General features: G+C 41.9%; 1 protein-coding gene across 2 annotated transcripts in view; it reads left to right on the top strand.

Annotated features, from left to right (window-relative positions):
• Nucleotides 1-212: 212 nt before the first annotated feature.
• PLXDC2 (plexin domain containing 2) overlaps nucleotides 213-26447 on the top strand; it is a 968372-nt gene continuing 942137 nt past the window's right edge. Inside the window, exon 1 of one of the 2 annotated variants that reach the window (XM_029588733.1) lies at nucleotides 213-1719. In XM_029588733.1, the coding sequence (XP_029444593.1) occupies nucleotides 1506-1719 (214 nt within the window). In that variant the 5' untranslated portion in view covers nucleotides 213-1505. The remainder of the gene's footprint in view (nucleotides 1720-26447) is intronic. The other variant, XM_029588732.1, reaches the window with a different exon arrangement.

The raw sequence follows: 26447 nt of genomic DNA, 5'->3' as shown, positions 1-26447 counted from the left end.
ACCACTTTCTTAGTTCGACCCCTGAAGTAACACAACCAAATGGGAGAGGAAAGCAGAAATCCAAACCCGCTTACAGTAACCCCTTCTTTGCACTTTAGATGGCAGCAGGAACCTAGCTCATAAAGTGGGAGTGAAAAGTAAGTGCTCTGGGGATTTGCTAGCTGCATTTCCATCTTACAAGCAAACCACTTGCATCGCCTTCTTTCTAATGAAATATTTTTGCGCTTGACTGCCTTTCTTCCTCATCGGTCGGGCCGCAGCCCCTCCTCCTGCGCGCATTTCCCCTTCGCCCAGGGAGGAGGAGGGTGCCCGGCTGCTCTAGGTGTTGCTGAGATCCTGTACTCTTGGGGGTGGGGGAATGAATCAGGAGTTGCATCTATCGGCCCTCGCACGCGCTACGGGTGCAGCATGGATCGGAAGTAGCTGCAGCTCTTCCTCCCCCAGAGCTCGCAGCCTGCAGGGTGGCAAAGCAGTGCAGGCGGGAGGGAGATGAGATAACCCCAGGCGGATCCTTCTTCCTGGAGAATCGCTTTGCATTCCGCCGTCAGGAGCTCTTCCCTACCTCAGAGCAGAACATCTGATAATTGTTAAAAAAAAAAAAAAAAAAAGAAAGAAACAGAGAAGAGAGAGAGAGAGAGGACAGGGGATCTCTGCGGCTCCTTGCTTTATCCCTCTCCATCTCGGCCCAGGAAAGTGCTCACACCGGATAGGACGCTTCCGACAGCCCGAGACAGAGCGGGAAGGTGGGGGAGAGAGAGAGGAAAGCGAAGAGAGGAGGGTGCTGAGTGCTCCTTCGGATCTGCCGAAACTCCGGGCTGGCTTGGGTGTGCAGAGAAAGTGGCGATCAGCCGGCGGAGAGGAGGGGAGAGTCCACGCCATGCACACACCCCCGACCAGCAAACTATTTCACAGCTGGCACCCTTTCCTGAAAGGATAGCAGCCCTCTGCCAGGAGAGGTTTCAACCTGACTTTTGTCATCTGGCGGCGGAATCTGCTGCTGCAGCCCGGCTCTGGGGATCGTCGGCTTTCTTTCTTTTTGTTTGTCTGCTCCCTTGCTCGCTGTCTGCAGGAGAAAAGGGCACTGGCCCTACGGCGAGGCAGGATAGGAAAACAAACTTTCGTATGTGATTCCCCAAATGTGTGCCGGGATGGAACCGATGAGCTAAAAAGGCAGCAATGTCTGGGAAAGTTCAGCCAGAAGCCAGTTTGCCTCAGCTGCGCCCGGCAGCGGTGAGGGTGTGGGGATAGTGGGGTGACCTGAAGAGGGGTCAGAGGGGAGCAGCCCCAGACTCGGGATAGCACCTTTACTCTCAACGGGATTACCCGGAAACTGCGACCACTGGGGAGTCACGACCTGTTGGATGGATGACTGCAACAACCTGGGCTGCCATTGATTTTGTTTTTCCGAGTTATAATTTTTTTTATTTTTGGACTGAAATCTTCTTGGCTGCACAAGTTAAGGAAAAAAGCACTATAGAGTGTTATTAAGACGATTTGCCCCGTTTATGAAATCAGAATCAAATAAAAACGCACTTTATCCAGGGATTTTTGTCTTCAAGCTGTTGCCTTGCTGCAAAGTCAGGGAAGGGAAGACGGAGGGTCTCTGTGGTATGGCGAAGTTAAACAAAACCGATTTAGCTCTTGGAGTTGTGATGCTGTTTCAGGTTTTGACAGACCGCTTTCGATTTGTTGGAGGACAGATCGCCGAACAGGCTAATGGTAAGAAAGAACTGTTTTTCCCTCCTCTCCTCAAACGCAACATCATATTACTCAATTAAATTCTTTGGAGTTGCACTTTGAAAAGTTATTTCGTTGCAGTCATTTTCAGTTTAAGGGAGAGAATATACAGCTGCATCTTGTATCGATGGAAGAGCCATTCAGACTTCAAAACAAAAAGATATTGCACATTGTGAAAGTGTTGGTATTCCTCTTAGTGGTTTCCAGAGTTTCTCGAAAGGGACTGGGTTACACCTTTTTTTGCTCATAGCCCGTGCATACTAATGAGAAGTAGTGATCGGTAAAACGTACAGGTCTTATTCAATACATTTTTCCCCAAAAATCTGCAAATATGTAATAATTTGATGGTAAATAATGTCCCTAGAGTTGTTACACTATGAGTGGTTTTACTTTTAGATATTCATAGCTTGCTACGGTTAATTGGATAGTTATTTTATTTAGGAAGACGTAATCAGCAGACTCTGTCACCCCTGAGCAGTCCCATCAGCTTGCTCCTTCATGCACAGACCTTGCATTGGGAGGGGACTGGCCTATTCCCTCCTGAACAGATTAGGATTTCAGACAAAGTGCACTTTTGCAGGGCAGCGTGGCCCTCATCCCGTTTGTCATCAGCCGCTGAGGATTTCTCCTTCCTTCTTTCACATCCTTAATTAATGGCCGGAGGCAGATGACAGATGGAGGTGACCTCCTCTCCCCATTGCCTGCTTTAACTTTATTTTCTATTCATAAGGCGTTTGGACCAAGTCGATATTTTTTGTAATGCTGGAGAAGCCCCCTTACTCCCTCCCTCACTTTTAATGAAAGCATCTTCTGCAAGCTAAGTTTACATTAACTTTTTCATGTCTTTAGATAATGTTAGGAGAGAAGAGTTCATCCTATTACCTTGACGTTCTGTAAACTTTGAAGACAGCACATTAGCAGAAAGCTGTCCCAGTCCCAGTCTCTAAAACTTCGGAACTTCTGGTGATAGTTTCTGAGCCTTTGCACAGCTGTTTCTAGGTAAAGTGCCCCAGTGTTATCCAAAAAAAGAGAGGCTGTAGTTCTCTGGGCTGCTTTGTTGAGATTGTTTTAAAAGCGGAATATCTAAGAACTGCATAAAAAAGGGAAATATTCTTTGTACTTTGTTGTTTCCCCCAAGAATTTTATTTGATGCCTTTTTATTTTCACTCTTTGCTCCCTCGGTGTCCTAAGAAGATTATTTTTTCCTTGCCCTGCAGCCCACCCCCTGTAGTAACAGCGGCTCTCACACACGCCCCTCCCCCCTGCTGCCCTCGGACTGATCCAACCTTACACCCGGAGTAAACAAGCCTGCCACCTGTTTATTTTGCCAGTCTAGCAATTCAACAGAGTAAGCATATCTTCCAGAATCGGCATGTTGTTCCAGGAAATGTCCAAGTTTCCCGTGGGAATTGAATTCAGGATCCGAAGGTGGAATGCTTGTGTCTGTCAATCAGATGCAAGCTCCAGAAGGCACCTAGTTTGCGACTGCGGGTGTCAGCTGGAGCTTCAGGGTCAAAGGGAGAGCTGAGAGAAAGATGTTTTAATTTAAATAAATAAATAGTGTGTGGTTTAAGGTGGTCTCATTGTATAAAGGTGATTGTCCCTTTGGCAAAGGTGCTCTCGCTATAATGGCCATCCTCACCCTTGTAGGATGTTCAGTTTGATACATGTATCTTAGATCATGGACAATTATTTGGTGATAGCGTTTAATATCATAAGAACTATCTCCTGTTTAAAAATATGACAGTGGGCTCTACCTTGTTACTAGTGACTCAGTTTCATTATACTTCTGCACTACAAGACACGCAGCAGTATAGAAAAGTACAGGTGAAGTTGATCCCCTTTTCTCAGTTCTTGATACTTTGGTTTATGACATGCATGTCTCCCTGCAGCACTGCCATTCAGAGATGCTATTTCAAAGACACCCTGAACCTCTTTTTAAAATTGGCAGACCAACCTATAGAAGGTGATGACTCAATGGGCGAGGGGGGAAAAAAAACCAATTGTGGTCTTATAGCCAGGAGGCTTTGCAGGCTACTGCTGTTAATTTTCTGCAACATGTGTTTGGCTGGAAATTGGAAATTGACACTGTTGTACAGGATCAGGAGAGGCAATATGTACTCTAGGAGGGACTGGACAGAAGACTTAAAAACGATTTTCTTTCTTTTTTCTAAGTGCTTGACCTGATGAATGAAACCTCTGCCTTTATTATTTTTTTTTTTAATCAGGATTTAATCACTACTTCTGCATTCCAGTTCTTTAAATTCTTTTGCTATTCCCTTAATCACACGTTTTGATTTTTTAATTATAGTGTGATCTCTAAACTTTTAGAACGTTCTCTAAAACATGTAATAACTGGGCTAATAGCATGTACACATCCAGAAAAGAAAAGATGCAGATAGATAGAAACTGAGGCGGCTGTTCTGATTTCTAGAATTTAGCTCAGTTGAAAGGACAGAGGCTCTGGAAGTTCCACTGCCTTGGAAGTTCCAGAATTTGGAGCCTGTTCTCGGATTGTCCAGGAAAAGAGACAAGAATTTGAAAGCGGAAACAGTAAAGATGATAAGTGTATGCTTTTCTTTTCCTGCACAATAGTGAACAAGATATTTTATGGATAAAGCTGGAGATTCTGAGCATTTCTAGCCATCCATTGCTGCCAGTTAATGAAGGGCATTTTGTGTTTAAGCATATGTCTCATGTCTTAGAGCAAGAGTGGATCTTATCAGATTCTGTGCCGCTTCATTTAAGAATATGCCACTTTCTTCTGTCAGTAATTTTCTGGAAGACTTCAATATGTAGCAGTGTGTCAATTAAAGAAGAAAGTTACATTTCTAGTGAAACTTCAAGCTTAAATTTGCTATCTATAGGGAATGGATTAGCAGAGACATAATGTAGGTCACTTGGATTCCTTATTTCTATGTTTGCCTAAAGAAACACTCAACTATTAAAATCTTGAGGTCATATTTCCATATTATTGTAGGAAACACTGATTGCATACACATGTACTTTGGTTAAAGGGTCATTTTTGAAGCACAGCTGTGTTTTTTGGGTTTGAGAATTCTTCTTAATTATCTTTGCCGGATGCCACTGGGGTTTATAAAAACCATGGAAAATTCAGAAAGCAGGAATACTATATCAAAAAATGTTGCTGAAATAAATAAATATTTTTTTTAAATATAATCTGCAAATAACACAGTTAAATTTTTTCTCATTCCTTAGAGTCTAATTGATATACAGATCCACATATATACAGTATGAACACACACACAATATATCCATACTCACACACACAAACATCCAGGCATATGTTCAGTTTACATTTTTATTATATATTAAGCATGCTAAACTATTTAATAGCTAAATTATGGAGGACATTTAATATAATATTCTCTATGGAATTTCACAATATGAGAACACAATATAACTTTCAGATGCATTTTTGTTTGGATTTCTAAATGAACTTTATAGGCATCCATCTGACTTTGAGGTCTGATGTCTATTAATTCTGATTGATTGGTGAAAACACGCTGCTGTTTATAAAAGATAACAAGATCACACATCCAGGACTCTACCTGGGGATTATTTTACAAGATTGATGAATCCATTTCCACCAGGGGGCAGAGACGTTTCCACTAACATTTCAGTATTCTTTTCAAATCATGTAAGATTAATTGCCACACTGAAATACTGGGGGAAAAAAAACAAAACTGTTTTGCTATACACTCAACTTGCTGGGAATTGGTGAAGGGGAATCTGGATTATTTACAGATTGTACTTCAGGAAAATACAATGAAGTACAAAATAACTTGAGTTATATGCACTTGGACTGAAATAAACAGATTTCTCAGTTAAATCAGCAAAAAAAAAAAAAAGTCAATTGTCCACAAGGAAATGCATTGACTTAAAATGTATTAACAGGAAAAAAAACTCCTCAAAAACATAACTGTTCACAAGAACATAAGAAATGCCATGCTGGGTAAGACTTAGGTCTATCGAGCCCAGCATCATGACTCTGACAGTGGCTAGTCTGGGTCACAAGTACCTGGTAGAAATCCCCAGTTAGATCCATTTCTTGTTACTCCTGGGGATAGTGATGGCTTTTTAACCCCGCTATGCAGTTGCCTTGATCAGTTCCTCTGACAACACATTTCACAACTTGACTGAGCACTAACGGGTACATTTTAAGAACCTGGCGTGCACAAATACCGGGAGATATGCGTGTGGCCGGGCTGTGCGTGCGCTGAGCGCATTTTGGAAACGGCCTGGCCACGCACATATCTCCCAGTATGCACGGAAGTGCCGGGCCTGCCCAGACCCCAGGGGTGGGGTCTGGGCAGGCCAGGGGCCGGCTTGGACAGTGGCACGCAAAACTTACTTCACTTCGGAAGATGAAGTACATTTTCCAACAAAATAAATTCTAATAGTTGGGGTGGGGGTGTTAGGGGTCGGGGAGGAGAGGGGGGAAAGGGAGAAAAAGTAGGTAGGGGATAGAGAACTTGGAATGGGCCGATTGCATCGCCACACACTTTTTTTTTTTTTTTTTTAAATCATTCCTCCTTGCTTGAGCGAGTCACGATATAAAATCAGACACGCATGTGCACGCTGGTATCGTATTTGATAACATGCGCGGAGTGAAGCGCATTTAATAAAATCGGTGCATCTTTAAAAATCTACCCTTATGTGAAAAAGTGCTTTCTGTGATGTTTTAAAACTGCTGGTTGTTAGTTTCATCCAGTGTCCCCTTGTTATAGTATTATTTGAAAGGGTAAACAACCATCCTTTATTTACTTGTTGCACCCTACTCATGATTAATATAAACTTTTGTCATGGCCCCTCTCAGTCATCTCGTTTCCAAGCTGAAGACCCCAACCTGTATAGCCTGTATTCAGAGGGGAGCTGTTCCATCCCCTTTATCATACTTGTACTCCTCTACATCTTTCCCTGTTTTGCTGTCTTTTTTGAGATGGGACATCCAGAACTCAATACTCAAGGTATGGTCACACCATGAATCAATGCAGAGGCAATATTATGTTTTCCACTTTTTTCTCCATTCCTTTTTGGATCCTTCCCAACATTCTATTCGTCTTTGTCCGCCGCTGCACGCTGAGCTGACAATTTCACCGTATTGTTCACAAGGACCTTTTCCTGGCAGTTGAGTCCCAATATGGAAACCATCATTGTATACTTGTAATTGAGATTATTTTTCCCCATGTGCATCATTTTGGAATTTCTCACATTAAATTTCATCTGTTCCTGAGTCTTGCAAGGTCCTTTATCAGATCCTCACAATGCCCTGCTATTTTAATAACTTTGAATAATTTCATGTCATGTACAAATTTTACCAACTCACTTGTTCCCTTTCCCAAATCATTTATGAATATATTAAACAATACAGATCCCAGAACAGATCCCTCTGGTACTCCACTAATGACCTTTCTCCATTTGGAAAACTGACCATTTAGTATCATATCGTTTAATCATTTACCAATCCACATTAGGACACAGCCTCTTATCATGAAATTTTATTTTCTGCAGAAAGGAAGTGTCATGAGAGACTTTGTTAACTGCCTTCTAAAACTCTCAATACACTATGACAGTTATTTAAAAAAAAAAAAAAACAAACATGCACCCATATGTGGACGTGTGGCAATATATACTGGAATCTTATATCATCTGCGCCAGTGCATGTGTATTATATAAAATATGCCTAGCATACATTGCATTTGTGTGCCCCTAATGTTAAGTATTTACATTATCAGCTGTTATTGGTGCAGTTTCCTTAGGTATTATTGGCTTTTACATGTGCAAGTGAGCTAATTTTATAACGTGAGCATGAAAGAAATGACCAGTTTTACCAATTAGTCCACCAGCATGCCCAGTCTATATCTAGGTTATCAAGACCCTCCTGTTTCTTTAGCCTGTACTCCTCTCCGTTTACCCAGACCTCTCATGCAACCTGTATTTGGGTATAAATAGTTTTATTCAGACTTACACCTGATAAATAGCAGAAGCAAATATGTGCAGCTATGAGCCATATGTGCGCTGCATTTGCAGGATATAAAATCACAACTTACACTTATATCTGTTAGCCCCACCCTGTTACATCCCTGACCCACCCCAAATCCGCCCCTTTTTTATGCTATCAAAGATATTCGCGCATCGGTATGTATGCACATATGGGTGTGTTTTATAAAATATGCCCAGTGCGATTAAGCACTACATGCTGTTTTATACACGTGCATCTCTTTTAAAATTCACCTTTATATCCACCGGATCACCTTTAGTTACATGTTTATTTATACATTCAGAAATATCTAATAGATTTGTAAGGCAAGGCTTCCCTTTATTGAAACCACGCTGACTCTTCCCCTTTAAGTCAGTCTCTCCATATGCCAGGCAACTTTGGGGTAGATTTTCAAAGGGTTGCTCGCAACCCCCGAAAACCTCCCCCTGCCTCCCCCTGGGTGCGCCGAGCCTATCTTGCATAGGCTCGGCGGCGCACGCGAGCCCCAGGACGTGCATAAGTCCCGGGGCTTGAAAAAAATGGGTGTTCTGGGGGCGGGGCCATGGGCGGGGCGGGGCGCTGGCCCGGGGGCGGGACCGAGGCCTCCGGAACAGCCACTGGGCCGGGGGATGGAGAGCCGGTGCACGCAAGTTACTCCTGGCCAGAGGCAGGCATAACTTCTTCAATAAAGGTCGGGGGGGGGGTTAGTTAGGGGTGGGTTAGATAGGGGAAAGGAGGGGAAGGTGCAGGGGGGCGGAAGGAAAGTTCCCTCCAAGGCCGCTCCGATTTCGGAGCGGCCTTGGAGGGAACGGAGGCAGGCTGCTCGGCTCGGCGTGCGCAGGTTGCACAATTGTGCACCCCCCTGCGCACGCCGACCCTGGATTTTATAACATGCACGCGGCAGCACACGCATGTTATAAAATCTGGCCCTTTGTTTTTAAGAATAGCTTCTACCATTTTGCCCAGCACTGATGTAAGACTCACTGGTCTATAGTTTCCTAAATCATCCCTGGAGCCCTTTCTAAAAATCAGTGTTGCATTGACAAATGTATGTTTCTTTGTTTTTAGATGGCTGCAGTGTAATTTTTTTTTAAATCAGATCTTATTCCAGAACTGACATAGTTGAATCATAAATGCAAAAGCATTTCAAAAAACTCTTGTTACTTATGTATTCATTTTCCTTCATTTTTGCCTTGGGTGGTGAAAACTTTTTGGAGGCTGTCATTAGTTTGTGAAGTAGAACTGAAGCGTGCACATTTTTGGAACATGCTTGAGTTGCTATCTGTGAAAATATGAAAATATGGCAATAGCATATAAGCAGGCTTGCAGAAACCTTGCCAACTAATACCTCAGTTTAAGTATTGCAATCAAATGTTAAGGAACTGCAATTTCTTATTCCTGTACGTTCAGGGTTGTGCTTCATGCTTCATTTTGTGAATACATTTAAGCTCTTATCATTCTGCCCAAGTTTGGGACTTTGACAATTTTCAAGCAAAATCTTATTCACCAAAAACACATCATATATTTAGAAAAGGCTACTCAGATGCTCTGCATGTTTAGGGATACTAAATAAATCCCTTTGCATGAATTTTTATACTGATCTTGCTTCAAATCAGATACAATACCATCTGCTTTAGTGATCATAATGTAATCACATTTCACATATTAAGGATTAGGAAGCATACTGTAGTAACATTTAGCTGTAAAAAAAACAAAGAAATTAGTTAGAAAAAAAATTAAATGGAGCAGTTGCAAAAGTTAAAATATTCCAAGGGCGTGGACCCTATTTAAAAACACCATCTTGAAAGCACAGAATAGATGGATTCTATGCATTCAAAAAAGTTAGAAAGAAGACCAAATGACTGCCAGCATGCTTAAATGATGAGGTAAAGGATGCTATTAAAGCCAACATAAGAACATAAAAAATAAGAAATTGCCATGCTGGGTCAGACCAAGGGTCCATCAAGCCCAGCATCCTGTTTCCAACAGAGGCCAATCCAGGCCACAAGAACCTGGCAATTACCCAAACACTAAGAAGATCCCATGCTACTGATGCAATTAATAGCAGTGGCTATTCCCTAAGTAAACTTGATTAATAGCAGTTAATGGACTTCTCATCCAAGAACTTATCCAAACCTTTTTTGAACCCAGTTACACTGGCTCATAGTCATTACCTCAAAGAAGAAGAGAGCATTAAGAGCTAATGGCCTGATTTTTAATGGCCCGCGTGCGTAAAACACAGGGGCTACGCGTGCGGCCGGGCCTTGCGCACGCTGTACGCATTTTAAAAGAGGCCAGGTTGCACACGTAACCCCTGTTACGCGCACAAGAGCCGGGCCTCAGCAGAGGAGCGGGTCTAGAGGTGTCGGGTACAGTGGCCATTTCCTGCTGTGCGCAACTTGCTACAGCTCCTTTGCAGGAGCAAAAGGTAAAAAAAAAAAAGTTTGGGATACCTAGAGTAGAGATAGGGGGCAGGTAGGATAGGGGAAGGGGAAGGGAGGTTAGGGTAGGAAAGTTCCTTCCCAGAATGCTCCTTAATTGGAACGGACTGGAAGGGAACTGGGGAAGCCGGAAGATACGTTGCCGCGCGATTTTGACCTATGTCTTCCCCCCTTGTGCACACCACCCGTGAGTTTATAACATGTGCACTCGTCCATGTGTGCACGCCGGGTAGTGCCCGCACATGGACGTGCACGCAATCTTTTTTAAAATCGACCTCTAAGTGTATCAGTCTCCACTGTTGGGGTCAAAGAGGGGTTAAGTTTTTTCATCAAACCAGCATATGAATGATTTTGAGGGTGCTTTCTTTCTAATGCTGCCTGAGGCCCATTGCATGGCAAGAGACAGGTTATTGGAACCTGTAGCACCATTTCTCTGATGATCTGTTTGTCAGTGATCAGCTGTAAGTAATCCCAAGTGAGATTGTATGCTGCTTCTATTTTTTTTTGTTGTTTTTGCTTACACATGAATACATAAAATGCATTGAAAACATGTAAATCAAGGCATTAAATTCGTGTACTTTTCCTTTGTATTTTAAAAATATACGCTTGCATATTTTACATGCAAAATTAAAGTAGGAATTACTTGCGTAAGTAGGCAAATTTTAAAACATGCTCACACAAATTAAATTAATCAGTTTACCGATTAGCCCACCAATTCACCCAGTCCATCTCTAGCTCACAGAGACCTTCCTGGTTCTTCAGCCTGACCCCCCCCCCCCCAATTCTCCCAGTTCTCCCACGCAGTCAGTACTACACAATATTCTTAATATCCATTATTCCAGGTAATTAACAGGTGTAAAAATATGTGAGTAAATTGGCAAATGCACACGCATGTTTTTTAAAATACTAACTTAAAAGCTAGATGTGCTAAAACCGGGAGATAGGGGCACAACTAGCAATTGCGCATGTCCGCCCCTCCCACCCCCCCCCCCCCGATGTTATAAGCCGCCCACATACGCGCACAAGTACCGAAGCGCAAACACCTGGTATCGGGAGAAAAAGGGGTGGAATGTGGGTGGGGCCTGGGCATTCCAGGGCGGGGCCAAGAGATGTGTACATAGGTAGCTTCGCATCCGACCCAGGCCCGCTTGAGCACAGAATTACTTCTGCTATGTTTGAGGTGATATTTTGCATAAAACTATTTCCAGCTATCTATTAAGTACTTGAGGGGTCTGGGTTAAATGAGGTTGGGGGGAGGGATAGGAGTGCAGGCTAAAGAACCAAAGGGGTTTGGAAGACCTGGCTGGAGAATGGGCAAACTGGCGGATGACGTGGTGAAACAGTCAGGGGCTGGACGGGTGCCTGTTAAAAAATTCCCTCACTTGCGCATCTCAAAACCAACAATAAGTCGCTGTGCACTTGCAAGTTTTAAAATTAGGAGCGCATGTACACACACAGCAGGGCTGTTTTATAATATGCGTGCCTACGTGCACGCATGATGTAAAATGGCAGCGCATCCGGCCGTGCGCCCTTCCCCACGTGTATATGTGCGTCCGCGCACCTTTTTTAAAGTTACCATCTGAGTGCACGAGTGTCAGCTCCACCCCAGAACGCCCCAAACTGACTGCATCTTTTTTTTCTATGTGTATATGTGCGTGCAAAAGTGAAAATAAGTGCACATTTTCGATTTCCACAAAATGTGGAATACGCAATCAGAAGCTCCTTACGCCCACATATGCTAATTTTTACATGTATAAAGTTTTGAAAAATCCCCTCTTAATCTTTAGTTATTTATTTAGTCCTGTAGATGCATAAATACAAGCACATGCGTTTTGATTTAGAGAAAATGAGAAATGTATATGAGTCAAAGAGCTAGCATGTACAGAGAAAGAATGTACAGTGCAATAGAGCATGAGATATGATTAAATAGGAGCAAGACAGGAAATAAATAGCCTTTTAAAATGAAAGTTATATATAGACTAGTGTAAGAGAGATGATGTGATTGTTTTGTAATGTGTTGATTAGTATTAGTCAAAGTGATTTTTGAAATGCGAGTGCTGCAGTCCCCACTTGAAAATGCATCACTGGCCATTTAAAAGTGACATTTGCATGGTAAACATAAGCCTGTGCATAAAAATAGAGCATGGCTGTTAAAATGGAGGTGTGGTGTTATCTGAAGATAATATTTCCAAACATTTTTCTCTTTTTCCCAGATTTATCAACAAGGTTTAAATCTTCCAAAATAATTGGATCTACTTGGTTATGATGTCTCTCAGGTTCACGCATCCACAAGCTTTAAGCAAGCATAAAAATATTCTAGTCTGAGGGCTGCCAGAACCAAATAAAAGGTCTGCTTGTATTTGGGTAAATGGGTGGTTTTTTTGGAATGTTCATGGGTGAATTTGGGGGCATAAAGGGAGCAACTGTGGTAGTTCCTCCTTGTACACACTGGACCTGATTTTCAAAAGCATTTATACGCTTAAAAGTAGGTTTTACACATATAAATTCACTTTACCTGTGTAAGTGGGCTTTTGAAAATTGCTTCAATATATGCCATTGAATTATCCATAGGATTTACCCTGATAAGTGCACTTTATGTGTGTAAATGGCTTTTGAAAATTGCTACGATAGTATGTTACATTTATGCATGTAATTTCTTTGAAAATTCACCTCATAATGATTATTTTTTTTAGAATATGAACAATATTTATTTGATGAATATCTTCTTTATGATAATTGTTTTTTTTTAATTTCATCAATATTTGTCCTTTAAAGGCAAAAAGATCTTGAGCAAATCAAGCCCTTAGTAGATAAACAAACGGATTGAGGAGTTATAGAATGGTTTATGAACCATACAGCCTCCAAATTCTTCTGTAGGAGTTTCTTATTTTTCTCCTGTTACAAATTAGTAACTGTATGGTTTTGCATGTTATCAATTTATGGCCGGATTCTAAATCTGCCGCGCGCGTATTTTCAAAAGAGCCCAGCCATGCACGTAAGTGGCAATACGCGCATAAGTGCAGGGCCCTGACGAATGGGCGGGTCGGGAGGCAGGGATGGGCGGTCCAGGCAGCAGAAGGGGGCAGGCCGGGACAGGGCTGGCCAGCTGCCAGCGCGCACAAGTTACTTCAGGGGTCGGGCCCTGAAATAACTTGAAGAAAAAAAGGTAAAAAAAAAAAAAAAGAAAGGGGGGATTTAGAGGGTGGGGAGGAGAGGGGAAGGGGAAAGGGAAAGGAGGGTAGGGTAGGGGATAGGAAAGTTCCCTCCCAGTCCATTCCTAAATTGGAGCGGACTGGGAGGGAACTGGGGGAGCCCCAATCTTGTCGCTGCGCGAATTTGCAAAATTTTAACCCTCCTTGTGCGCATCAAACCCTCCTTGTGCGCATCATACTCAAAAGAGCAAATAATACAGTTTTTTTGTGGTTCCCCCTACTCAATATTGTTGCAGGACTAAGCAGGAGGAACTACAGAAAGCGCACGGCCCACGGATTTTATAACATGTGCACGCCGGCGCACACATGTTATAAAATCAGTGCGTCCATGTGCACGTGACAGGTAGTGCTCGCACATGGACCTGCGCACACCTTTTACAATCTACCCCTTAATGTTGATTGGATTGGGAAGATTGCTGGTTAACTTGAATCTCACCATGATTTAAGTGAATTTTTAGTATGGGGACGATGCAATATTGGGCACTGAGCTCAGCGTGCCACTAAACGTGAGGTTGGCCGTGCATTTTGGATGCGCTAGACAGATGCCCAATGCAGTATCAGGATTAGCGCATCCAAAACCACGCATCCATACCGGCGCGTAGCTATGCCATGTTCATAGTACCCCTGATCTAAAAAAACTGTGTGCCTGATGCACACCTTTTAACTCTCAAAAATTAACGCCAGCCCAGAGCTGGCGTTAAGTTTTGAGACACCCCAAGCCATACTCAAAAGAGCAAATAATACAGTTTTTTTTTGGTTCCTCCTACTCAATATTGTTGCACTAATAAGCAGGAGCTATAGAAATATTTTTAAATAACAAATAAATAAATAAACTTACAGGGCACTGGACCTGGGCAGGCACCCAGGCGCATAAGTACTAGCGCGCATATCTTTGGGCCATGCCCACCCCACGCCCTTTTCTTCAATACAAGATGGACATGCATTGGCACATGCACACACATCCCCCCACTTTATAAAATCGGGTGGGCACACGCATGTGCTAGATGCATGCCCATCTTCCAATTTTGGCATGTGCATCTCTTTAAAAATTCTCCTCAAATAGCTGATATTCACGTGAGTGCCATTTTATAAACCTCAAATGTACATGCGCAAGTAATGGTGCATGAATAAATCTGCTTGTAGAAAACAGGGGCAGGCTAGGGGCTGGCCGGGGGCAGAGATAGACTGGGCAAACTAGTGGACTAATTTTAATCATTTACATTAGGAAATTTAACTCGCTTATTTTCCTAGCACATTTCGGCTTTTACACATGTAAATTATCATTTTCTATAACCTACGCCTATGAAGGAAATTACGTTTAACCAATTAGTCCACTAGTTTGCCCAGTCTATCTCTAGGTCATCTAGATCCCCCCCTGGTTCTTCTGCCTGTGCCCCCCCACCAATTTACCCTGACTCTAAATCCAGTCAGTATACAGCTATAAAGAATTGTATTCTGACTTACACCAGATAATTAGCAGTTGTAAAGATGTGCAGGCAGCAGCCGTACACGCATTGCAGTGCAGGTTTTAAAGTAGCACCTTACATGCATAAGGTTGGCCCTGTCATGGAATGCCCCTAGCCTGCCCCTGTTTTCTACAAGCAGATTTATTCATGCACCATTACTTGCGCATGTACATTTGAGGTTTATAAAATGGCACTCACGTGAATATCAGCTATTTGAGGAGAATTTTTAAAGAGATGCACATGCCAAAATTGGAAGATGGGCATGCATCTAGCACATGCGTGTGCCCACCCGATTTTACAAAGTGTGGGGGTGTGCGTGCATGTGCCAATGCATGTCCATCTTGTAGTGAAGAAAAGGGCGTAGGGTGGGCATGGCCCAAAGATATGCGCGCTAGTACTTATGCACCTGGACGCCTGCCCAGGTCCAGTGCCCTGTAAGTTTATTTATTTATTTGTTGTTTAAAAATATTTCTATACCGCTACTCATAGTTATATCGCAACGGTTTCCAATAGAAAACCATATACCTAAAATGTGAGACACAATACATTATACACTTCTGACATGGACTCTGTTCAAACTGAATGCAAATTTTTTTTTTTCTGGGATTCCATGTCAACCTTCCAAATTTTTGCTGAAACAACAGGTAAATCCTTTTGAAAATTACCCCCAATGTGCATAGATTTCCAATTATCCTCCTCTACCTTAAACACATCCTCAACAAGAGCTCTTGATAATGGGGTAAAAGTTGTTGATCTCTGTCCATACATTTACTCACACCGAGGGTAGGCAATTTTCAAACAGCTAATTTACGTGGATAAAAAGAGTTTTAGCTCATGAAATCTGTTTTCAAACTTGCTTTCCCCATGTGTTTACTTGTGAATGTGAAATGAATGACAAATTAATCCCATTATTGGATAGTTCACTGCTGCAGACTTTAATTAATATACACCTGCCAGTCTATCATTTCCACCAAAGTATTATTCTTAATGCTTCATAGACAGTAATAATAGGTAAAATTGTACTAGGGGAAAGGAGAAGGGCCATGAAAGTATACAGGAACAAATGACTTTTAAATAAAGGTTTCTTTTTAAATTAATTTATGCGCACTACAAAGTCAATCTTACCAATATAAAGGCAGAATTCATTTTAAGGCATTTTTCTGGCTAAAGCACTGCACCTTTTTCGCTTTGACTGATTCTGAAATTTTGAAAGTCAATAACCCAAAGGCCTAAACTGTAGCGTGCTTTGATCTTGATATTGTTTTATATTTTTTATTTCCCTAGGCAGGTTGTTCCCACTGCGGCAAGTGGGATAAAAGAGAAACCAAAATGAAAATGCTATGTTTTGTTATTTTATTTACAGTGAAGGTTACCTTATTTTTTTTTTTCGATTAACCCAGAGTTCAGCATTTTCCCTATGTGATCAAAATTCAGAAGTCTGACATGTTAAGCTTCTTGAGTTTGAAAGCATAATTTAATATTGTGACCTCCTTTGGCCAGCTGTAGAGAGAGCTGTTACCACAGTAGTCAGTTTAATATGTTTTAGTGTGTTCCTTGCTTGGTGATATTTCAGTGTTAATAACAGCGGAAAGCTTTAATTTTCAGAGTATTTTAGGGCTGTTCAACTTCTGGATTCTTTCTTTGACCTGTAACCATGTTACATTAAGAATCATGTTCAGCAGTAAGTTTATAAATTAGAGATACTCATCAGAGCACAGATTTCATATATATCTCATGTACCTTGCATCATCATTCATTGGTCAGTGATCCATGTTGTGAATTTTTTGCAAATATACTGTAACTTGTAATCATTTCAGTTATTCCATCCTCAGTAGATAATAGGGGTGCGTAAAGATACTTTTTATGCTGTTTTTCATTTTGTTTTATTTTGCTGTATTTTTCATTTGGGTTTTTTCCCCTTCATTTTAATGAAACAAAAACAAACAACAAATGAAATAAAAACAAAAAGAAAAAAATAAATTATTGAGTTTGCACCAAACAAATCTCCCCCCCCCCCCCCCCCCCACTCCTGGTCCCCCTCCACCACTAGACCCTGTTACCATCTTACCCTGTAGTTGAAAGTTTCTTCACATGGCAGAACTGGTTCCCATTCACTCCTGACCTACCACCATCACTATTAGAAATGATGCTAGCAGTCCAAGGTTAGCATCATTGTCGATTTTTGCCAATAAAAATGGCACAAGTCAGGCTCAGGCCAACACCATTTTGTACAGCAAAAATTAACAGTGGTGCTGACCTCGGTCTGCTAACCACAATTCCAGTCGAGATAGCAGTGACTGGGTATCAATCCTGCCCCATGAAAAAGAGAGTAAGAGGGTCTGGGGATGAAGATCAAAGCTTGGAAGGCTTTTAAAAAAAAATTTAGCAGCAGAAAACTGATATAAAACAATATGAAGAAAATGTTAATTTTTCTTTAGTTTTGTTTTAAAAACAAATTCAAATGAAACAGGAAATGTACATTCCTAATAGACTCAGGTGTTCGGTCATCGCATTAACTCTAGTATGTAGTGATATCAGCTGAGGGGTTGACTGGACAGGAGGCCGTGAAGAATAGCTATTTGCGTGTTTTAAATTCTGTTCTGAAATTGAAAAAAATCAGCCTCAGGAGCCCAAATATCAGCAAGTAAGCTCTTTAAATGTGAATTTTAGGGATGTGCAGACAAAAAAGTTTTCGTTGCGTTTGTGATACGTTGTCGTTGAGGGTCGATTCCATTGAATATGGAAGCATGGAGAATTCCATAAGTTGTCGATCTGTCCATACGTTTCCCGGTTCCCTAAATAAAAATTTAAACCCCCCACCCTCCTTAATCCCCCCCCAAGACTTACCAAAACTCCCTGGTGGTCCAGCGGGGAGTCAGGAAGCCATCCCTGCACTCGTTTGCGATTTCCTCATGGCGCCGATAGCCTGTGTCACAGGGGCTGCCAGTGCCATTGGTCAGCCCCTGTCACATGGTCACCGGCGCCATCTTGTGCTCCTACCACGTGACAGGTAGGTCATGTGGCAGGAGGTCGCTCCGGGACCCCCGTTGGACCCAACTGGAACTTTTGGCCAGCTTGGGGGGATCAGGAGGCCCCCCCAAGCTGGCCAAAAGTTCCGGTTGCGTCCAACGGGGGTCCCGGAGCGGAGGAGCACGTGACGCCGGCGTCACGTGCTCCTCCGCTCCGGGACCCCCGTTGGACGCTGGTAGGAGCACAAGATGGTGCCGGTGACCATGTGACAGGGGCTGACCAATGGCACCGGCAGCCCCTGTGACACAGGCTATCGGCGCCGTGAGGAAACCGCAAACGAGTGCAGGGATGGCTTCCTGACTCCCCGCTGGACCACCAGGGAGTTTTGGTAAGTCTTGAGGGGGTCAGGAGGGTGGGGGTTTAAATGTTTATTTAGGTTCACCGTAGGTGGGGGTTACGTTCACCGGGCCTATTTTGTAAAGGCCTGGCGACGTGCGTAAAACCCCGGGATGTGTCTAAGTTCCGGGGCTTTACGAAAGGGGCGGTCTGTGGGGCAGTGTGTGGGCGGGGCGGTCCGGGGTAGGGTCAGAGGCTCCCGGCACAGCGGCCATTTGCAAGAAAAAGAAAAAGAAAATGGTAAGGGGGGGGAAAGGGCGGGGGAGGTAGGGGAAGGGAAGGGAAGGTGGGGTAGGGAACGGGGGAAGGCAGCGCGGCTCGGCGTGTGCAAGATGTACAATTGTGCCTGCGTGCACAAGTTATAAAATCGGGCGTACATGTGTGCGCGCCGGGTAGCACGCACACATGTACGCCTGTGCGCTGTTTTGAAAATCTACCCCATAGTTACCATCCCTATGACTACATAATGAGGCAGTTCATACCAACTTGGTTCTGAAGCCTGGAATACCATATCAGCCTCATGAAAATCTGTGTCAGCCACATAATCCCCTTTCAGACATACCAAGGCACTCTAATGGCATTATTTCTATATGGGAAAACGAAACCAAGCATACTGAGCATACTCTGTCCTGCCACTTTTTTCATATTCCATGTGATAGGGCCATTTAGCAATAACATGGTGGATTTAAAACTACAGCTAATGCAGACATTTAAATAATTTTGTGTTAATGACCCCTTTAATACCAAGGCCAAGGTATTGAGAGCAATTTGTTCTGTGCCCTTGGTGAAAGTTTGGCACAGCCCTTTAAATGCCATTTTAATGTGCACATACACATTTTATCATGCTGCACCATCAAACTTTTTTACAACAAATTTTATTGCATAGAACCGACGCTAGTTAGTCACCTCTCTCTTAAAGATAGGAATTTCATTTACATGAACATAACACCATTGTGTGAGAAGGGAAACAAAAGAAAATAAAAACATAGACAAAACACAAAGTGGATATTGAGCTAAACTAAAACCATGATGAAAACAAAACTGTATTTATTTATTTACTAAAACTTGCTACTTGCCAGATGACAACAAAGCTCATTAGGCGAGTTCTCAGTTATAGATCTCAAGCTGATTATGCACCCTGTCTTATTTCAAATAATCACATACACCAGTTAGATTGTGTACTAAAGGCCTTTTGAAAAGTATTTATGTGCTTAAAAACGGGTTTTACATGTGTAATTGCACTTTACCTGTGTGAGTGAGCTTTTGAAAATTGCTGCAATATATACCATTAACTTGTGCTTAGGATGTATTTGCTTAAGTGCACTTTCAACACGAAAATGACTTTTGAAAATTGCTACAAGAGTATTTTACATTTATGTATCTGTTTTGAAAATTCACCTGTGAGGGAAAAAAGAAACAAGCAAATAGTACAGTATGACAGTAACTTTAAAAGTGGTGCACAGGAGCACATTGTCGAGCATGCATCGGTGTGCCCCCAGGGAGGTGGTGATTTTATGACATGCGAGCACATATGCGTCATGTTATAAAGTAGTCTGAGTACACGCACATGTGTACCTTATTTTAAGTAAGCATGCACAAAGGTGCGTAAATCCTGGTTCTGCTGGGTAAGTCAGGGTATTTTAAAACTGGTGCATGTCCATGCGATGAGCAGTTGTAACACTTCGTCCACCAGTTTGCCCAGTGTTGAGAGAGATCTTCCAAACCCCCCTGGGTTAATAGCCTGCACTCCACCCAATTGCCCAGACCCTTGAAATCCCTCCAAAATGGTTGGCTTTTGCTTCTTTTTTTTTTTTTTTTAAATCTTTATTTTCAAGTTTTCAAATATTCAAATACACGATCAAATCTTCAAACCTAACAATTACATTCTCTGAAATCACATTCAATATACAGTTACACAAAGTTGTAACTAAAACCAAAATTATCATGCTTAACATATTTGACTTGCATATTGCATATTTAAATATGAGAAAGGAAAAGGAAAATATTTGAAGAAAGTGTTATTGTACTCTGAGAATGATCTACCATCTGTTAATACATGTTATTTTTTATCTACAAAATCCCCTGTACCTTCAAATTTATCAAACTTTCTGGAGGATTCATCATTAGAAGTATTACATAGAAATACCCTGATAGTTTCTTTTATTTTAACAAAAGATATCAGTACCCTAATGAAAAAATATTTTCAAAAATTTCCAACCTGTTTTCATGGCCAAACTGTGAAAATATACCCTGACTTGGCTCCTATCACAAGGTTGAGACGGAAAGAATTTTTGAAATTGCGACAAAGAGTTATTACCTTGGGTTTTACTTTCTTTCTAAGATATCCATGTAGATGCGAGCTAAAGAAAGGGGAATGTGAATATGTGTTTTTTCAGTCAGAACAACTACTACAGTTTTTAGAAGCTCAACAACAGCCTACAGCATCTACACCATTGCCCTTTGCTTCTTTTATTACAACTTACACCTTCTCCAAAGCAGAAGTAAACTTACATGTGAGTGGACCTGGGCGCACGCCGGGACAAGTAAGTATTTTCATGCACAACTCTTGGCCATGCCCCCAGAACATCCATGCCCACACCACACCCCTTTTTAAAATCGAGTGAGATGTGCACACAGTGGGCGATACACACGCATCAGGATGGGTTTTAAAATTTGTTGGGCGCACGTGAGCCCAACTTGTGCACTCATCTCCTGGTTTTGGTGCATGCTGGACTTTTAAAATTCACCTTTAAGTGCACAGCAAAGTCAAATGCTTGGGGATTTTTTTTCTCTTAATTTTGACAGTAGAGCCCACTATCTACAAGTGTTAGCAAAATATGTCCGCATGTTTAATGATGTCATCTGCTGGGGAAAGAAAATGTTTCCTGGTCCATAATTGCAGTCCCAGAACCAAATGACTGCAGCATTTTTTAAGTACTTTTCACTTTCCATCAGTTAAGTCCCTCTGTGAGCTTTTGTGTTTTGGTCCTGGAGTTTTCACTTGTTCCTGGCGTAAGGGTATAAAGCTTTCTGGTATTAGTAATTCTCTGAAGAATCTGATTCCAGCCTCAGGTTCCTGGACAGAAACGCCATTTCTGCCTTTTGTACCTGTACCTGTGAACCTCAGTGTAAACTGAAAAGAAACAGTAATTCCTCGCCTTCCCGCTCTGCTGGCCTTCTGCCACTCCCTTCCCCCCACACACACAGATTCACAGGTCGTAAACGTTTATGAGCCACAATTGCTGGCTTGTCAATTTCAACAGAAACAATTTGGTGTCAAGTTTGGACACACCTGGGATGCAAGGCAACCATGTTACTGTATGCACAGATGAAAAATTAATTTTAGAAAATCCTTTGTGTGGAATTTAATTTAAAAGTAACTGATGTTGCAAGACTTTCTAATGCAACCGTTTATTTTATTAACATAAGCATTTGGGACAAACTTGGTTTCCTTCCCATACTTTCTCCCCTCAAAGAATGCACAATATATTGCAAGTGGATGTAAACAAGGTCGCAGCTTATTGAAACCACCCAAGCCTCAGATAAAACAGTATTAATAGTATTAACCAAAATACAGTTTAAACTTTAACAATGCTGAACCCACCCCCTACTCCCCTGCCTGCTTGCGGCTGCTGCCAGGACCCAGCACTTCTCCACCCACAGCCAACCTGCAGATTGCCAGGTTACTCTGCAACCGTTCCCTCTCTGCCGCAATCCAAGAGGAGATTTCGCAGAAGGATCAGCAACTGCACTGCCCTGCCATCACCTAGAGAGGCACCCCCCACCCCCCAAAACGTGAACACACAGCACAAGAGTCAAAATATGCTTGAACCAATTATACATAATAATCAAGCAGGGCTCGGATCACCCACTACTGCGGCAATAAGCACATGCAATCTGTCAAAATCAAATACATTAAATAATACATTTACAAAAACCTGGGAAAATAAAAATTACCTGGTTTGCTTATGTGTAGAGGCTGATATGTCACTGAGGCAGGGCTGTGGAAGTTTTTGTTTTTTTTTCCTAAGGGCTGTTATGGATAAGGAGAAAGCATTTTACAGTAGCCTAAGACTGTAGAGAGGAGAAGTGAGCTGCATTGAGCTGTTTAGGATAACAGCAGGAGATGTGCTCTCTCCTTCAGTGCAGGCTGCTTTTGCCTCTAATGCAGCCAAGTCAGAGGCTGCCGCGGTTGATTTCAATTTGCAGTTGCAGCCTTGGGGAAGCTGCCGCTGTCAGAGAGAGGCATGTTTTGGTGCTGGGGGTTTAGGGCAAGCCCCTGGCACTTCCGGAAGCCTGGGTCTCATAGTGGTGATGTCATTTTTAGGTCCCTTCGCTGAATAACAACAGGCATAAAAGTAAAAAAATAAAGAAAATACAATTTAAAAAAACAAACAAACACCCAATTCCAAGTCCAAGAAGTCTAAAAGAGGCCGCTGACAAGTTTCAGTATCCTGAATGGACTTAATCTAGCATCAAAATTAATAAAATTCTTTAAAATTCATTAAATAAAAATTGGGAGACATGTGGGGGGATATCAGGAACCCTTATTTTGGTCCAGGTGGGATTTCAAAGGTTTAACAAGCCTGAAAAAGATGATGATTTCTAGTGTTAACAAAAGTGAGTAAAATCAATTTAAAAAAACAAATTAAATGTAAACAAGCACAGGGAAGAGTAGTATAGTGGCTAAGCACCTTCGGTTAAGTTTTTTATTTATTTTAAAATTAGTAAAATAGGTGAATTATAGACAGTGCTGGGGAGGAGCCGGCTGTCGTGGTACATGTGGGCACCAACGATATAGGAAAATGTGGGAGAGAGGTTCTGGAAGCCAAATTTAGGATTTTAGGTAGGAAGCTGAAATCCAGAACCTCCAGGGTGGCATTCTCTGAAATCCTTCCTGTTCCACGTGCAGGTCCCCAAAGGTAGGCAGAGCTCCAGAGTTTCAATGCGTGGATGAGACGATGGTGCAGGGAAGAGGGATTCAGGTTTGTAAGGAACTGGGGAATCTTTTGGGGAAAGGGGAGACTTTTCCGAAAGGACGGGCTCCACCTTAACCAGAGTGGAACCAAGCTGCTGGCACTAACTTTCAAAAAGGAGATAGAGCAGCTTTTAAACTAGAACAAGGGGGAAAGCCGACAGTCACTCAGCAGTGCATGGTTCAGAGAAAAATATCCTTGAAGGATACTAATGAAACAGGAGAGTTAGGGCATCCCAACAGAGAGGTTCCATCAAAAGCAAACATAGTTCATATGCCTATATGTAAAAAATCACCAAAGCTAATGATTACCGAATTATCCCAAACAACTGAAAAGCAGGTTGTTAAAACAAGCAAAAACCACACTTTGAAATGTCTGTATGCCAATGCCAGAAGTCTAAGAAGTAAGATGGGAGAGTTAGAGTGTTTAGCAGCAAATGATGAGATTGACATAATTGGCATGACAGAGACTTGGTGGAAGGAGGATAACCAATGGGACAGTGCTATATCAGGGTACAAATTATATCGCAATGATAGGGAGGATCAACTTGGTGGGGGTGTGGCACTTTATGTCCAGGAGGGTATAGAGTCCAACAGGATAAAGATCATACAAGAGAGTAAATGCTCAGTAGAATCTATATGGGTAGAAATCCCATGTGTGTTGGGTAAGAGTATAGTGATAGGAGTATACTACCGTCCACCTGGACAAAATGGTCAGACAGATGATGAAATGCTAAGAGAAATCAGGGAAGCAAACCAATTTGGCAGTGCAATAATAATGGGAGATTTCAATTACCCCAATATTGACTGGGTAAATGTAACATCAGGACTTGCTAGAGACATAAAGTTCCTGGATGTAATAAATGACTGCTTCATGGAGCAATTGGTTCAGGAACCTACAAGAGAGGGAGCTATTTTAGATTTAATTCTTAGTGGAATGCAAGATTTGGTGAAAGAAGTAACGGTGGTGGGGCCACTTGGCAACAGTGATCATAACATGATCAAATTTAAACTAATAACTGGAAGGGGGACAATAAGTAAATCTGCAGCTCTAACACTAAATTTTAAAAAGGGAAACTTTGATAAAATGAGGAAAATAGTTAGAAAAAACTGAAAGGTGCAGCTGCAAAGGTTAAAAGTGTTCAACAGGCTTGGACATTGTTTAAAAATACAATCCTAGAGGCGTAGTCCATATGTATTCCACGCATTAAGAAAGGTGGAAGGAAGGCAAAACGATTACGTCATGGTTAAAAGGTGAGGTGAAAGAGGCTATTTTAGCAAAAAAAACATCCTGAAGAAAATAGGATAAAACATAAGCATTGTCAAGGTAAGTGTAAAACATTGATAAGACAGGCGAAGAGAGAATTTGAAATGAAGTTAGCCATAAAGGCAAAAACTCATAATAAAAGCTTTTTAAAATATATCCAAAGCAAGAAACCTGTGAGGGAGTCGGTTGGACCATTAGATGACAGAGGGGTTAAAGGGGCTCTTAGGGAAGATAAGGCCATTGCAGAAAGACTAAATGAATTCTTTGCCTCCATGTTTACTAATGAGGATGTAGGGGAGATACCGGTTCCGGAGATGGTTTTCAGGGGTGATGACTCAGATGAACTGAACGAAATCACTGTGAACCTGGAAGATGTAGTAGGCCAGATTGACAAACTAAAGAGTAGCAAATCACCTGGACGGGATGGTATGCATCCTAGGGTTCTGAAGGAACTCAAAAATGAAATTTCTGATCTATTAGTTAAAATTTGTAACCTATCATTAAAATCATCCATTGTACCTGAAGACTGGAGGGTGGCCAATGTAACCCCAATATTTAAAAAAGGCTCCAGGGGCAATCCGGGTAATTATAGACCAGTGAGCCTGACTTCAGTGCCGGGAAAAATAGTGGAAACTATTCTCAAGATCAAAATTGTAGAGCATATAGAAAGACATGATTTAATGGGACACAGTCAACATGGATTTACCCAAGGGAAGTCTTGCCTAACAAATCTGCTTCATTTTTTTGAAGGGGTTAATAAACATGTGGATAAAGGTGAACCGGTAGATGTAGTGTATTTGGATTTTCAGAAGGCGTTTGACAAAGTCCCTCATGAGAGGCTTCTACGAAAACTAAAAAGTCATGGGATAGGAGGTGATGTCCTTTCGTGGATTATAAACTGGTTAAAAGACAGGAAACAGAGAGTAGGATTAAATGGTCAATATTCTCAGCGGAAAAGGGTAAACAGTGGAGTACCTCAGGGATCTGTATTGGGACCGGTGCTTTTCAATATATATATAAATGATCTGGAAAGGAATATGACTAGTGAGGTTATCAAATTTGCGGATGATACAAAATTATTCAGAGTAGTTAAATCACAGGCAGACTGTGATACATTACAGGAGGACCTTGCAAGACTGGAAGATTGGGCATCCAAATGGTAGATGAAATTTAATGTGGACAAGTGCAAGGTGTTGCACATAGGGAAAAATAACCCTTGCTGTAGTTACACGATGTTAGGTTCCATATTAGGAGCTACCACCCAGGAAAAAGATCTAGGCATCATAGTGGATAATACTTCAAAATCGTCGGCTCAGTGTGCTGCAGCAGTCAAAAAAGCAAATAGAATGTTAGGAATTATTAGGAAGGGAATGGTTAATAGAACCAAAAATGTCATAATGCCTCTGTATCGCTCCATGGTGAGACCGCACCTTGAATACTGTGTACAGTTCTGGTCACCGCATCTTAAAAAAGATATAGTTGCGATGGAGAAGGTACAGAGAAGGGCAGCCAAAATGATAAAGGGGATGGAACAGCTCCCCTATGAGGAAAGGCTGAAGAGGTTAGGGCTGTTCAGCTTGGAGAAGAGATGGCTGAGGGGGGATATGATAGAGGTCTTTAAGATCATGAGAGGTCTTGAACGAGTAGATGTGACTCGGTTATTTACACTTTCGAATAATAGAAGGACTAGGGGGCATTCCATGAAGTTAGCAAGTAACACATTTAAGACTAATCGGAGAAAATTCTTTTTCACTCAACGCACAATAAAGCTCTGGAATTTGTTGCCAGAGAAGGTAGTTAGTGCAGTTAGTGTAGCTGGGTTTAAAAAAGGTTTGGATAAGTTCTTGGAGGAGAAGTCCATTAATGGCTATTAATCAATTATACTTAGGGATAAGCCACTGCTATTAATTGCATCAGTAGCATGGATTCTTATTAGTGTTTGGGTAATTGCCAGGTTCTTGTGGCCTGGTTTTTGGCCT

Source organism: Rhinatrema bivittatum, chromosome 2, assembly GCF_901001135.1.
Source record: "Rhinatrema bivittatum chromosome 2, aRhiBiv1.1, whole genome shotgun sequence".
NCBI classification, from domain to species: Eukaryota; Metazoa; Chordata; class Amphibia; order Gymnophiona; family Rhinatrematidae; genus Rhinatrema; species Rhinatrema bivittatum.
The sequence above is the reverse complement of the archived record's forward strand: the minus strand, read 5'-3'. Positions and strand labels throughout refer to the sequence as shown.